Source organism: Staurois parvus, unplaced genomic scaffold (assembly GCF_062004578.1).
Source record: "Staurois parvus isolate SC_StPar_1 unplaced genomic scaffold, SC_StPar_1.0 ptg000218l, whole genome shotgun sequence".
Taxonomy (NCBI): domain Eukaryota; kingdom Metazoa; phylum Chordata; class Amphibia; order Anura; family Ranidae; genus Staurois; species Staurois parvus.
In genome coordinates this window covers 5,603,496-5,618,880 of record NW_028318014.1, presented here as the reverse complement: position 1 = coordinate 5,618,880, position 15,385 = coordinate 5,603,496, and the positions used below count along the sequence as shown (strand labels likewise).

The window sequence follows — 15,385 nt, the reverse complement described above, 5'->3', positions numbered from 1 at the left end:
CTTTCCCTCTTAAAGGATAAGTTCACCTTTCGTAACATGTTACACCCATATTCCAGATGTAACATGTAACATGTTATGATCAGACCCATACTTGTCTTGGCAATGCTCTATAAATTGTTCGCCTGGGTTCCATTTTGAGACACATACTCGATAGGCCAGAACTCCAGATGAATGCTTCTTCACTAAAATAAACAGGGAAAATGATGTGCCAAGGGTCTGCAGGCTATAAATCATTATGTTATATTAATAAAGAAGTACTGTGAGGGTCTGAAATGTCAGTTTTCCTATGTTTATTTCTGTAAGGACACTTTTTATCACATATTCTGGAGTACTGGCACATCTGGTATTTGACATTACAGTACCTCCTTTTCCCATGCATGCAGTCCAGACTTTAGTGGTCTGTGTGTGGAACGGATTTGTTCACATTGCCAAGACAAGACTTTTTTTTAGTGTGTTGACAGCCTCTTTTTTTATCTGAAATTTATTTAACAATCAAACTGGATTTTTCAGACTGAAAGACCATTTATTACAGTGTGACTTTAGGATCACTACATACTAAGTGGACCTTTATATGAAGTGTGCTTCCATGCCATTACTGCTTTTACAACAATGGAATAAAAGGTGACAACAGAGGCTCTCCCTCTGATAAAGACTTTCTGACCAACTTCAGTACAAGACACAAATGCCACTGCTGAGTAGTTTGCCCGTGTGAGCATGTAATGGTTTCCAGACATAATGTCACCCCAGCAAAAACTGTTCTCTATACTGAATGAGGGTCCCTATACTCAAAGACCATTTGCTGACTGCAGGAATCAACTTAAAAGCTTTTACAGATATCTGCTAACAGTCAGCAAACTGTCAGAGAGTATTGAATCGGCGTTTACATTAAAGAAACTGTCTTTATGGCAAATATTGTACAAAATGCTCTCGAAAGCAAATAAAAGCAGGAAAGTTCAGATAGCAACAGGGCCATGAGAAGGTACTAAATATACAAAAAATCCCCCTGCGCTCCACAGAACCTAGTGATCAAAAGTAAGCTGCTATCACCTATTCTTTATACCTCCAGATATGTGCAAACAAATTATATAAATGATGAAGCGCTCAACTTATATCCTTCCATAAAATATAAATAATAATCAATCTACAAAAATCTAGTGCAAAATCCCCCACATAAATTATACATCCCCTAGTGGTCAATAGTGATATTCAACAGAATGACACTTAAACTGTGGAAAGTGACAAATATTATACAAAATATAATGCAAGATCAAATTCAAAAATTAGTAGTGATGCCACACTGTGCAAAATAATAAAAGTGTTCAATACACTGTGGTTATGATTTCACTCCATGCTGCAATTGTGCTCTTCGTGACTCTTGAAGTGACTCCCCTCATTAATAGCCAAAGTGCCCCCTCACCTTCCACATTCGACCCTTGCGGGTCACAAAGCTTTATATATATATAATATATATCTGCCAGGATATTGATACTCCACTGCCTCCACCGACTTTAATCAAGATCCTCCTCCAAGCAATGGGTTCCTCTCAAATACCTTCTCTCACAATACGGGCTCAAAAACAGGGCGCATATGCAAGAGAAGAACAGACCTCCATAGTGCAACACTATTTTAATGCACTCAAGGTTAAGATAACAAAAACGCACTCACATATCCTCCAACAGAGAGAAGACTTCACTATTGACCACTAGGGGATGTATAATTTATGTGGGGGATTTTGCACTAGATTTTTGTAGATTGATTATTATTTATATTTTATGGAAGGATATAAGTTGAGCGCTTCATCATTTATATAATTTGTTTGCACATGAGAAGGTACTGGTGAGTTGGACCCATTACAGGCTCAAATTTTAGAATAATAAATAAGCAATGATGATGTGAAAACTGAAGAATACCAATCAGAATTAATGTAATGGTTGTTAGATGAGAACAAAAAACAAAACATTAAATCGTATAGGTGACTCCAGGCATATGTAGTTTGGACATCAATACTGCTCTTTGCACTGGCTTACTGTATACAGTGAGGAACAGAAGAATTTGAACACCCTGCGATTTTGCAAGTTCTCCCACTTAGAAATCATGGATGGGTCTGAAATTCACATTGTAGGTGCATTCCCACTCTGAGAGACAGAATTAAAAAAAAATTCAGTGCATATCTGGTGGTCATGCCCGAGGTTGGTTCGTTTTTGGTCTCGTGTGTTTGGCCTCCTTTTCACTTTGTTTCATCTCTCCATACGCCGGGATGCTCGGTATGCTTTGCTTCATTGCCCCATACCGGGCCTCTTGGCTCGTCAGCAGCGGTTGGCTTCCTATTTGTTTTTATCGGCCACTAGGACAATTGCTCAGGCCTGGAAGAGTCCGTTTGTACTTTTTCAGGGGGTGCGGGATCGTATGACTACTATTATGCTTAATGAACAGATGTCGAGTATATGCAACGACTCTCAACATAAATTTTTGAAAATATGGGAGCCGTGGTTGCAATATGCCTTTCCCACGCTCCCCCCGGCCAGTGTAGGGAGGTGATGGAGTTTTGTATTGGCGCTCATGGACCCTTGCTCTTTGGTGTGTGTTTTTGTTTTTTTGTGTTTTGTTTTTTTCTCTTTCTTTCTTATCTGCTCTTCTTCTCTCCTTTTCTGTTTGTTTTGATGTGACAGTGGACAGCTGTCTTTAGTTGCGATAATCTGAGTTTCACTGATGTTATTGTAACCTATGTGCCATTGATAGCCCCTGCGTGGGCATACGTTTTGCCTTATTGGAATTAGAGCGTTGTCTGCTCTATTATGCATTTTCTATCGCTGCACTTGATAGTCCCTGCGTGGGCGTGTTTTGTTGCCTCTGTTTTATACTGTTTAAAATTAATAAAAACCATTGAAATACAAAAAAAAAATTCAGGAAATCACATTGTATGATTTTTAAAGAATTTATTTGTCTTGCACTGCTGAACATAAGTACTGTATTTGAACACCTGAGAAAATCAATGTTAATATTTGGTACAGAAGCCTTTGTTTGCAATTACAGAGTTCAAACGTTTCCTGTAGTTCTTGACCAGGTTTGCACACACTGCAACAGGGATTTTGGCCCACTCCTCCACACAGATCTCCTCTAGATCTGTCAGGTTTCGGGGCTGTCGCTGAGCAACACGGAGTTTCAGCTCCCTCCAAAGATGTTTTATTGGATTTAGGTCTGGAGACTGGCTAGGCCACTCAAGAACCTTGATATGCTTCTTAAGGAGCCACTCCTTGGTTATCCTGGCTGTGTGCTATCATGTTGGAAGACCCAGCCACGACCCATCTTCAATGCTCTGACTGAGGGAAGGAGGTTGTTGCTCAAAATCTCAAAATAAATGGCCCCATTCATCCTCTCCTTAATACAGTGCAGTCCTGTCCCCTTCACAGAAAAGCACCCCCAAAGCATGATGTTACCACCCCCATGCTTCACAGTAGGGATGGTGTTCTTGGGATGCAACTCATCCTTCTTTTTCCTCCAAACACGACGAGTGAAGTTTAGACCAAAAAGTTCTACTTTGGTCTCATCTGACCACATGACTTTCTCCCATGCCTTCTCTGGATCATCCAGATGGTCATTGGCAAACTTCAGACGGGCCTGGACATGTGATGACTTGAGCAGGGGAACCTTCTGTGCAATGCATGATTTGAAACCATGACGGCGTAGTGTTCTACCGACAGTGACCTTTGAAACTGTGGTCCCAGCTCTCTTCATGTCATTGACCAGCTCCTCCCTTGTAGTTCTGGGCTGATTTCTCACCTTTCTTATCATCAGTGATACCCCACGAGGTGAGATCTTGCATGGAGCCCCAGTCCGAGGGAGACTGACAGTCGTCTTTAGCCTCTTCCATTTTCTAACAATTGCTCCAACAGTTGATCTAGTTTCACCAAGCTGCTTGGCAATTGCCCCATAGCCCTCTCCAGCCTTGTGGAGGTCCACAATTTTGTCTCTGGTGTCTTCTGACAGCTCTTTCGTCTTGCCCATGGTAGTAGTTGGCGTCTGTCTGACTGTCGGGTGGACAGGTGTCTTTAAAGAGCTCAGACAGGTGCTGCTAAGTTAGATTAATGAGTGGAGTAGAGGTGGACTTTTTAAAGGCACAGTAACAGGTCTTTTAGAGCCAGAATTCTTGCTGTTTCTTAGGTGTTCAAATACTTATGTTCAGCAGTGCAAGACAAATAAATTCTTTAAAAATCATACAATGTGATTTCCTAAATTTTTTTTAAATTCTGTCTCTCAGAGTGGGAATGCACCTACAATGTGAATTTCAGACCCCTCCATGATTTCTAAGTGGGAGAACTTGCAAAATCGCAGGGTGTTCAAATTCTTCTGTTCCTCACTGTAAGTCTGTTATGTAACATTTTCTCATTTTAATTAAACTGGCTCTGATGCACAGTATGATAGCAGTAGATGATCCTTGCCATTTCAGTATCAGTATTATTAAGCCTTCCCAAAAAGCAAATAGGCTGCTATAAAAGACAATGGGAGCATCAGACAGTTTATAATGTATGCAGATGTGGGATCATGGTACTCTCTGATTAACAAGTATATCTTCACATGAGGCCATTACAATATATCACTGCTGGCAGATTCTCTGCACTGTAAGTTTTATCATGGACAAGGAGCCCATTAACCCGCCTGCAATAATAATAAGAATGGCCACCACATTTTAGAGATGAAATCATTGTAACATTATCTTTACTATAATTCATATTACTTGATATCACTTATGTGGTTGGTCTCCACAACAGCAGCTCTGTAAATCAGTGGCATATGGTACAATAGCTTCTAATTTCTGCCGCAGAAGCAAGACTGATTAAATCTTACACTTCAGACAGAAGAAAATAATGACTGCCAAACAAAAAAGAGCTACATATGCAAGCAACAGCTGACTACGAAAAAACTGCAATTTTCTAGATGATGAGAAAGGGTTAATATAAAGTGTATTATACATAAAAAACTGAAAACAAAACAAATTGTCAGATTTTAACAATGGACTCTAGGCAGATAAAAAAGACACAAATTATTGTAGCTCTGTACTCATGGATACATCATTAAATGTTATCTTTTTTGCACACAGTGTAAGGACCTGAGGTTGGCTTGGAACCAGTCTTTTGCAATCCACTGTACAGCTGAACATAGAATGGGAGATGGAAAAGCAGCACAAGGAGCAAATCAGTTGCCCTGGAGTGATCAAGTGCTGAAAAGGGGCATGCCGACAGTAGCAGTGAGAATAGTGAGAGATGAGCTCACCAGTCTGCTGCTTGTCCTTTCACTTTCTCTTACAAGACCTGCAACTGCCTAAGGCTAGGTTCACTTATGTGCAGGCGGATCCGCACAAAAATCCATGCAGCTGCACCACCACAGAAGAATGCGGACCTGCGGGCGGGTGCCATTAGTTCTAATGGCACACCGCCCGCACTGGAAATCGCAACCGTACTGGGAACCGAGTTTCCCGTGCGGGCTGCGTTTTCAGAAGTGCAAGGACTTCTTCCCTGCGTGTCCCGGGACACGGGAGTCCATTCAAATGAAACTTGGACCAGGAACGCGGATATGTGAACCAGGGGTAAGATAAAAAAAAAAAAAAGTCACCTGCACTGCCTGCCAGGGCTGTGCAAATCTCTGGACTGGGTGTATAGAAATTCAAATCCATTGGCAGGAAAAGCAACTCTCTTATATGCATTTTATTTGCCTATTTAACGGTTTGCCTGGAGTTCAGTTTTACATTAAATAAGGATAATTCACTTTTTATGAAAAAAATATTAAATGCACATTTTTTGCATGTAAAAAAATGTGTATTTATAATATATTTTTGAAGAAGCCTGCAGAGCATTGCATCTTCTGATCACGGGTGTAATGCCAGGATCTTGAAAACTCTCAGTCAGCGGTCTGTCCTCTCCTCCCATATGGGCAGCCAGTTACTGAACTACAGGAAGATCAATGAACTACGAGAGTGCTCACCAGCATCCTTGTATTTCATTGGGAACTACAAGCGGTCTGCTGCAATGGCAGACAGTAGTCATAGTTCATTCATTCACAGAACTCTGTGGATGAATGGCGCGACTGTGTGGGTGTAACATGTAACATATTCAGAAAGGTGAATCTATCCTTTGGAGATGCACACTAGTCACAGGTGAAAATGACTTATTAAAATTCACACATGGACTTCTGTTTTTTAGTTTGTAATCCACAGCAGAGTAGTTGTAGTGCACCAGGTTCATAGGACAGCCTTGTGTGTTGCTAGCATCCGTTTTTCAGTCTATGCACTAGCACTTTTGCCATCTTGTCAATACGTACTGTTTTTAGCAAGAGAAACCCAATCTAGCATTGGCTTACTATAATATTGCCCATTAGGTTTTCACAACAGATTACAGTGTTTTAAGTTACAATGCTTAATATTTTTTATGTAAATGTGACACACATCATGCTTTGAATTACCTGGTATCCTTAGGTAGCTCACATTACATTACTATCACATCTTTCTATGAATTGTTCTACAATTATTTATTTTATTTTATCAAGATAACAAATAAAGAGGTGACTTTTGTTGTTTTCTGTAAGACTCCTTTCAGACTAGGTTTTTTAAAATCGAAAATGCAGTGACAAAGTGTGAAAACGCGCGATCATGTTTTCATGTGCCATTCATTTGGTTCCAGAACCTTTGGTTGGCGTTGCATGTCCCGTGATTTTGTTTGAGTGATCACGATGCATTTGCTGTGCGGAAAAACGTGCCGCGATTGCAGTAAAAACTCCCTGCATTTTCAAGTGCCATTCAAATGAATGGTACATGAAAGTGTGATCGCGCGTTTTCACACTTTGACAACACGTTTTCAAATCGCAGGCAGAATAGCGCTAATTCCACCCATGATTTGAAAAAACCTAGTGTGAATGGAGACTAACTTTTTAGTGTCCGTCCTACTGAGGGATAATACCTCACAGCTCTGCTAGTTCCCCTAAAGAACATTCTGGGCCTGATTTAGAAAAACTTGAGAGTCCAAAATCTGGTGCAGCTCTGCATAGAAGCCAATCAGCTTCCAGTTTTTTTTTTTTTGTCAAAGCTTAATTGAACAAGCTGAAGTTAGAAGCTGATTAGCTACCATACAAAGCGGCACCAGATTTTGCACCCTTTTAGAAAATCAACCCCTTTTAGAAAATCAACCCCTATATTAATCACATATTGCTTAGGTAGTGAGTACTTTATACTTTCATCTTCTTGTCAATTACAAATATATTGATACAAGTACCTTGCAGTATTTTGCACCGCAAGGAGGAAAATAAAGAAAAAAAAGAGGATGAGTGCAGAAACGTAACTTTTATGCATGATCTCTTCTCTTTTTTGTTGCTGGGTTTCAGAAAGAGGGACAGAGAGAGGAAAAAGAGAGAGGGATGGAGCACACCATTGAATCCTGAGACAAGAGAAAACAGCTGCACGCAGAACTACAAGTAACAGGTGGCAGGATTCGACTGTATGATTATTACAGTTACTTATATAGTGCTGTCAACTTTACGTGTATATATATATATATATATATATATATATATATATATATTTTGTACATTCACATCAATCCCTAACCCTCATCCATACATACACATGATGCTAAATGAACAAAAACTACCTAATAATTTACCACAATAGGTCCTGGAGGCATATTTTGCATTGAATGAAATGTACAGATGTACCTTTGTTAGGCAACCCAAGAGCAAACCTCCACTAATACAAGCGGCGATCTTACAAAGCAATATCTGTGGTCTGGGCTGACACTAGAAATCTCTAGAGGAGTTTTGCCCCTGTAAGCTTAATGAAAGGACATCAGAGTTCGCAAAGTGATGCTTTTATAAACAATACCAAGGCCTCCTAAGCAGGGTTGCCAACATTTCATGGCATTTTTTGCTGAAAAAGCATGGGACATTCACTGTCGGAGCACACTTTTTACGGAGGAGTCTGTCGTACTGATGTCACACTGCCGCGTCCTCACAGAGGTCCGGCGGCCATCTTTGCGAGTGTATTTTGCCATTTCATTTCCACGTGGACGTTTTTACTCATTTAATAAATAATTACTGCACCATAAGCTCTCCTTTCTTTGTGGCTCGGATTTGTGAGCCGTTCCCTTCAAGGTTGGGCTGTGCTTGTTTGCTGTTGGTGGAAAGGTCTTCTTGAGTCATCCCTTAATGCTGTGTGAGGCCAGTGGAGTTTATTCCCATACTGTGAGCATTACGGTGTACAAGCCTGACCTGTGGAGGAGCTTTAAAAATAACAATTCACATTTAATATGTGCTTCTGGTGAGTGCATTCAAGAGAAATAATTAATCATGGAGTCACTTTTTACCTTTTATCACGGATATATTTTGGACTATTTATTGACATATTTGCTGGGATGATTGTATTCATTACATATGTTGGACATTTCACTATTGTCACTAATACAGTGTTGTTTGACCACTTTTTCATTCAGCGTGACACTTTTGATCAGTTACCATGACTCACCATAGCCCCACATTTAGAGCACTTCACTTATAGTTTTACTGTGCATCTTCACCATTGTCACTAATTTTATCAGCATAATTTATTGTGATTTATCATTATTAATATTTTTATGAGCTCTGCACTTCACGTTATTTATGTTTTTGAGGATACAGAGGGTTGTCCTTTTGTGCAGGCTGCTTTTATCCTCTGTGCGCTCACTACTTACCTCTATTTTACACTTTTTTACTGACAACCTGAGACATGACCGAACTCCTATACAAAATTAAGACAAGCGTTATTTAAACAGTATAAACATGATACAGAAACATTGACAATACACATAACAAGTACTTTGCCTGGTGACACTTTCAAAAGTCAACACAGCATGACAAAAATTATCAGCCCCTGATAGTTACAGACAGTTCTAAAAGTCACTGATTTTACAAACTTTCAGTAAATTTACTGATGGTTGGCAACCCTGCTGAACACCCTAGATGTTCAACTATCTCAGTCTCCATTACTTTACAATCACTAACTTGGAACAAGCATTACTCTGCAGCAGGGCAGTGTGAGAGGCAGCAGAAACTACAGGCAACTAACACCATGGTGAACATTGGTATCAACGGAAATAAGCGTTTTTGACTCTTAAGCCTAAAAAGCCAGGAGTCCATCATATCTGGTGAGTGTGGAAGACACAAGGGAGGATCCACTGAGCTCTACGTGATGTTAACATCGTTTGTCTTAAAGGAATAGGATATATAATATTTTTTGGACTTTCCTTTCTTTTACACGGATCTCTTTATTAACAAGTTCCCGCTCAGCCTACAGTCAGATGGCGGCCGGGCGAGAAGCTCGTCCCTCCGGGTGGACGTCATATGGCGTCCTTTCAGTCATGCGCAGTTTGCCTCCCCGCAGAGCCGCGCAACCTGTCACCGGCTGTGTACCTCGGACACGGCCGATGACAGATCTGTGTACCAGCCCCGTTGCCAGTACCATGTGACCTTCTGTGACCAATCACATTAGGTCACATGACAGTTGTATACAATGGATGGCTTCCTTTCATGACATCCATTGTATACTAGTGTGGCTAGCTGTAAATGGTCACAGCGATCACATGCACAAGCTGGGCTAATCACAGTCCAGCTGTGTCATGTGATTAGCCGTGGCCAAATCACAGCTAAGCACCAAAACAAAACCCTGAATAAATCAAGAAAAGAGAAAAAAATGTAATAAAAAATAAAAATTTTTTTTTTTTTTAAATTAACTCTTTTTTTTTCGTACTGTCACCAGTCAGTGTCCCTGATCACCGCCATGCCAGTTATATGATGACGCTGTACTGCACTGGTGACAGTATGTAAAAAAAAAATATAGTGAAAATCATTTTTTTTATTTCCTAATTTCCAAAAAATTATGACAAAAAAATTACAACTTCAAAAAACTCGCCATGCCTGTTATGAAATACATCGGACTGTCTACTTTGCAAAGAGGGGTCATTTGGGGGATATCTGTACTGTTCCGACATTCTTGTACCTCAAGAAATTAGATTGGCCGTCAGTACTTCAGGATTGATCATTTTTCATATATATCCCATAGTTTGTGAACTCTATAACTTTCCTACAGACTAAATAATACATCCTAATTGGGGTTATTTTCACCAAAGACATGTAGTAGAATACATTTTGACCTAAATTTATGAAGAACAATGATTTATTTGCAAATTTTATAACAGAAACAAAGAAAAACATGTGTTTTTTTCAAAATGTTTTTTGTTAATTTAGCAAAAAATAAAAACCCCAGTGTTGATTAAATACCACCAAAAGAAAGCTCTAGTTGTGTGAAGAAAATGATAAAATTTTAGTTTGGGTACAATGTTGTATGACCGCACAATTGTCATTCAAAATGTGAGAGCGCTGAAACCTGAAAATTGGCCTGGGCAGGAAGGGTAAAAGTGCCCGGTATGGAAGCGGTTAAGCACAAATTATTTAAGATTGTGGACTTTATTATAACCAGGGGCGGACTGACCATTTTGGCAATCGGGCACTGCCCGAGGGCCTGGGGTCAGTAGGGGGCCCCATGAGATACCCCTGGTACCTTTCATAGGTTTTTTTTGTGTGTGGTTTGAGTGTGGGTGAGGACACAGGGGCCCCATGATCCCCTTTTGCCCGGGGGTCCCATGAGTTGTCAGTCCGCCCCTGATTATAACCATATACAGTTGCAAGAAAAAGTATGTGAACCCCTTGGGATAACGTGGAGTTTTGCATGAATTGGGCATAAAATGTGCTCTGAACGTCATCTAAGTCACAACAATAGAAGAACACAGTCTGCTGAACATAATACTACACAAACATTAGATGTTGCCATGGTTTAATTGCACATAACATGTAAACATTCACAGTGCAGGGAGGAAAAAGTATGTGAACCTTTGGACTTAATAACTGGTTGACCCTCTTTTGGCAGCAATAACCTCAACCAAACGTTTCCTGTAGTTGCAGATCAGACCTGCACAATGATCTGGAGTAATTTTGGACCACTCCTCTTCACAAAACTGTTTCAGTGTAGCAATATTCTTGGGATGTCTGGTGTGAATCGCTCTCTTAAGGTCATGCCATGGCATTTCAATCGGGCTGAGGTCAGGACTCTGACTGGGCCACTCCAGAAGGCGAATTCTGTACTGTTGCAGCCATTGTTTTGTTGAATTACTTGTATGCTTTGGGTCATTGTCCTGTTGCATCACCCATCCTCTGCGGAGCTTCAGTTGGCGGACAGATGGTCGTACGTTTTCCTGCAAAATGTCTTGATAAACTCTGGAATTCATTTTCCCATCAATGACAACAATCCGTCCAGGCCCTGAGGCAGCCCCAAACCATGATGCTCCCTCCACCATGTTTTACAGTGGGGATGAGGTTTTGATGTTGGTGTGCTGTGCCTTTTTTTCTCCACACATAGTGTTGTGTGTTCTTCCCAAACAACTCAATCTTGGTTTCATCTGTCCACAGTATATTTTGACAGTAGTGCTGTGGAACATCCAGGTGCTCTTTTGCAAACTTCAAACATGCTGCAATATTCTTTTTGGACAACAATGGCTTCCTCCGTGGTGTCCTCCCATGTACTCCATTCTTGTTTAATGTTTTCCTTATTATAGATGTGTCAACAAAAATGTTAGCATGTGCCAGAGATTTCTTTAGGTCTTTAGCTGACACTCTGGGATTCTTCTTTACCTCATGCAGCATTCTGCGCTGTGCTCTTGCAGTCATTTTTACAGGACGACCACGCCTAGGGAGAGTAGCAAGAGTGCTAAACTTTCTCCATTTGTAGACAGTCTGTCTTACCGTGGACACATGAACATCAAGGCTTTTGGAGATACTTTTGTAACCCTTTCCAGATTCATGCAAGTCAACAATTCTTGATCGTAGGTCTTCTGAGAGTTCTTTTCTGCGAGGCATGGTTCACATCAGACAGTGCTTCTTGAAACCAGTAAACCCAAAACAGGTGTGTGTTTTTTAAGGGCAGGACAGCTGTCAGCAACACATCCAATATCATCACACTGATTGGAGTCAAGGTTGGCTCACTCCTGGCTCCAGTTAGCTCTGGGAGAAGTCATTAAGCTAGGGCCTCACATACTTTTTCCTCCCTGCACTGTGAATGTTTACATGTTATGTGCAATTAAACCATGGCAACATCTAATGTTTGTGTAGTATTATGTTCAGCAGACTGTGTTCTTCTATTGTTGTGACTTAGATGACGTTCAGAGCACATTTTATGCCCAATTCATGCAAAACTCCACATAATCCTAAGGGGTTCACATACTTTTTCTTGCAACTGTATTTCTTGCACTGTGTTTTTCATTATTATAAGCATTTACTGTAGATCAGGAAAACTACAACACCTGACCTTCCAAATCCAGAAGCCACTGATTTACCATGACTCTCAGGCAACTGGCAATTTCAGTGAGAAGACGGCAATGGCAGTCTGCATAAAGTACTCCTCTCTGCTAACTGTTGATAGCACACTGAAAGAACTTGGTCAACATTTGCCTTTTACTATATTTTGTATTATGGCTGAGAGACAATGATTTTGAGTTGTAACCAAAACTTTGAGAGAGCTGAACACAGAAGTGTCTGAGTATTACTCACCGTGACCCCTTGGTGCAGAACTGGAGAAGTCTCTGGAGTAGAATGACCAATGGGCATGACGTCATCTTCAGGACTTCACTCGTGGCCTCTTGTAGAAGAGTCGGCCAGCGAGTGTCGGGAATCTTTGCCTGAATTAAGCAATATTTCACAGAAAATATATTCACAGCACATTGCTTATCGATTTTCTTCAACACGAAGGCAGTTAAAATCAATGTAGACAGCAAAACTGAAACCAGCTGCATGTATTGAGAGGAAAATTCACTTGCTGCCAAAAAGAAAAACAAAAAAAACAAGGATTTTTCTTTAAATTGCAGTTTTACTGAATTCAGGGAATTCCAATGGTATCTTACCAACGTCAAGTGAGGTAATGATAGTAATATAGTATTATTTGGTTTAAATGCAAAAAAGCATTAAAGATCTGTATGGATGATTCAATTTTTATGATGCTTAAGAGTTTTCAGTGCCTCTCTAAAATGTCTCTTTCAACCTCCACAAGCATTATACATTTTGGCCATAATACAGGCTAATACCTAAAGATTTTATGTGTTCTGGTCTTTTGGGGAGAATGTTAAAAGATGCATTTAGAATACCTACCAGCCTGTCTGCTTGAAGCTGAATTCCAGCCTTCCCTTCAGTCTTGTGCAGTTGTACAGGCTCCGTACACTTCTCGGTGTGCAACAGAAGCTGCAGCAAGTCAGATAGAGCCTGCTCATGTCCTGGCTGAAGGATGTCCAACATCATTTAGCGCAGCAGTTCTCAACCTGTGGGTCGCGACCCCTTTGGGGGTCGAACAACCCTTTCAAAAGGGTCTCCTAAGACCATAAGAAAACACATATTTCCGATGGTCTTAGGAACTGAGACACCGCTCCGCTATCAGTCTCCAGGCGGGTCCACCCACATGCAGATACGTCCACATTTCCCTGGACCGCGATGTGTGCGCGGGATGACATGCCGCCCCTGTCATCTGGCCACATCCCCGGATCACTCAACAGCTCCGCCTCCTCGCCAGTGATTGGCTGCCGGAACTGTAGCTCAGGAGAGGCACACAGGCGGCCAATCACCGGCGAGGAGGAGGAGCCGATCAGCAGCGCGAAGATCAAAGAAGATCGAGCAAGGGAGCGGCCGGAGAAGGAAGACAGCTGACAGGTAAGTGTCTGTAGCGTGCAGATGGTGCTGCTGCAGCCAGGTATGCTGGCTGTAGATGGGAGAGGGAGAGAGCGAGTCCAGGCTGGAGCAGGAGTCAGCAAGGTAAGTATCATTGGTGTCAGTAGGAGGAATAGTGCCCCATCATTGGTGTCACTAATACCAATGATGGGGCACTATTCCTCCCACTGACAACAATGATGGGGCACTATTTCCTCCCCCCCCACTGACACCAACAATGGGGAACTATTCCTCCCCCCACTGACACCAACATTGGGGCACTATTCCTCCCCCCACTGACACCAACGATGGGGCACTATTCCTCCCCCCACTGACACCAACGATGGGGCACTATCCCCCCCCCACTGACACCAATGATGGGGCACAATTCCCCCCCACACTAGTATCAATGATGGGGCACTATTCCCCCCCCCCCCACTGACACCATTGATGGGGCACTATTCCTCCCACACTGACACCAATGATGGGGTACTATTCCTCCCACTGATATCAATGATGGGACACTATTCCTCCCACTGACATCAGTGATGAGGCACTATTCCTCTCACTGACACCAATGATGTGGCACTACTCCTCCCACTGCAAAATTACAGTTATGAAGTAGCAACTAAAATAATTTTATGGTTGGGGGTCACCACAACATGAGGAACTGTATTAAGGGGTCGCAGCATTAGGAAGGTTGAGAACCACTGATCTAGCGCTTTCCTCCCCAGCATTGTTGTTCACCCCTTTCATTAAATGGGTTTCAGTTCCTTTAATCAGGGAGGCTCAACATCACATTACATAGTGCAGTCTGCATGCAAATGTACACATCACGTAGCCTGATGAAAGAGCGTGCTGGCCAACGCTGGTCCCGCTCATGCTCAGAAACGCGTCACATCCCGATGACGTCAGACGCCCAATGCTACTAGCTCCAGACACATTGGAGACCCAGCTAGGCTTCATCATCCATGCTTTACTTGGTGCAGCGCCTCCTGCTGACCAATCAGGGTTCACTCCTCTCCGGAACAGCCTTTTACATCTGGCGACAGACGTACTACCTACATCCCTATGAGCCTGTTTTTTACTGTTCAAGATGTGAGTTGTTAAGCTTACCATCTTATTAAATTTGTTTACACTTAGAGGTGCTGTGTTCTTTGTTTCTTCTACTCCAGAGTTTTGCTTCACTCCATCGCAGCCTGCCCTAGTGCATACAGCATTGCCCTTGCCCATATTGGAACTTATCCACTTATTCAACATATACATGGACTGCTACATTATGCACCTGCTATTCTCTTTGCATGCAAATGTAGCCTGTCTAGGAATGCCATTCCTAGAGACTGACATAAACTCATGAAGGCATTTTGATATTTGCACAACTCCTCCTAAAAGGCAGCTCACTAGTTGCATGGGGGCTGAAGGCTCTTGAGAGGAGTACAGTGGAAGGGTGCTGTAATGTTTTTGGGAAGCTATATACAGCGCTCTGATGATCCCTCGTCACCAGCCATGATCTGCCTGCAATACAAAGAGAAGCACAGAGACTCATTTATGATATCACCAGATCAAAAATAATGTATGCCATTTTAAGGTTTAAGGTTTCATTTTTAAATGCCATTGGCATGCT

General features: G+C 41.7%; 1 protein-coding gene across 1 annotated transcript in view; it reads right to left on the bottom strand.

Annotated features, from left to right (window-relative positions):
- The window catches only part of LOC149460887 (tetratricopeptide repeat protein 37-like), a 29,514-nt gene extending 16,770 nt beyond the window's left edge, over window positions 1-12,744 (bottom strand). The window contains exon 1 of the mRNA XM_089679171.1: window positions 12,619-12,744. Coding sequence (XP_089535297.1) covers window positions 12,619-12,683 — 65 coding nt within the window. The 5' untranslated portion in view covers window positions 12,684-12,744. The remainder of the gene's footprint in view (window positions 1-12,618) is intronic.
- Between the last annotated feature and the right edge of the window lie 2,641 nt (window positions 12,745-15,385).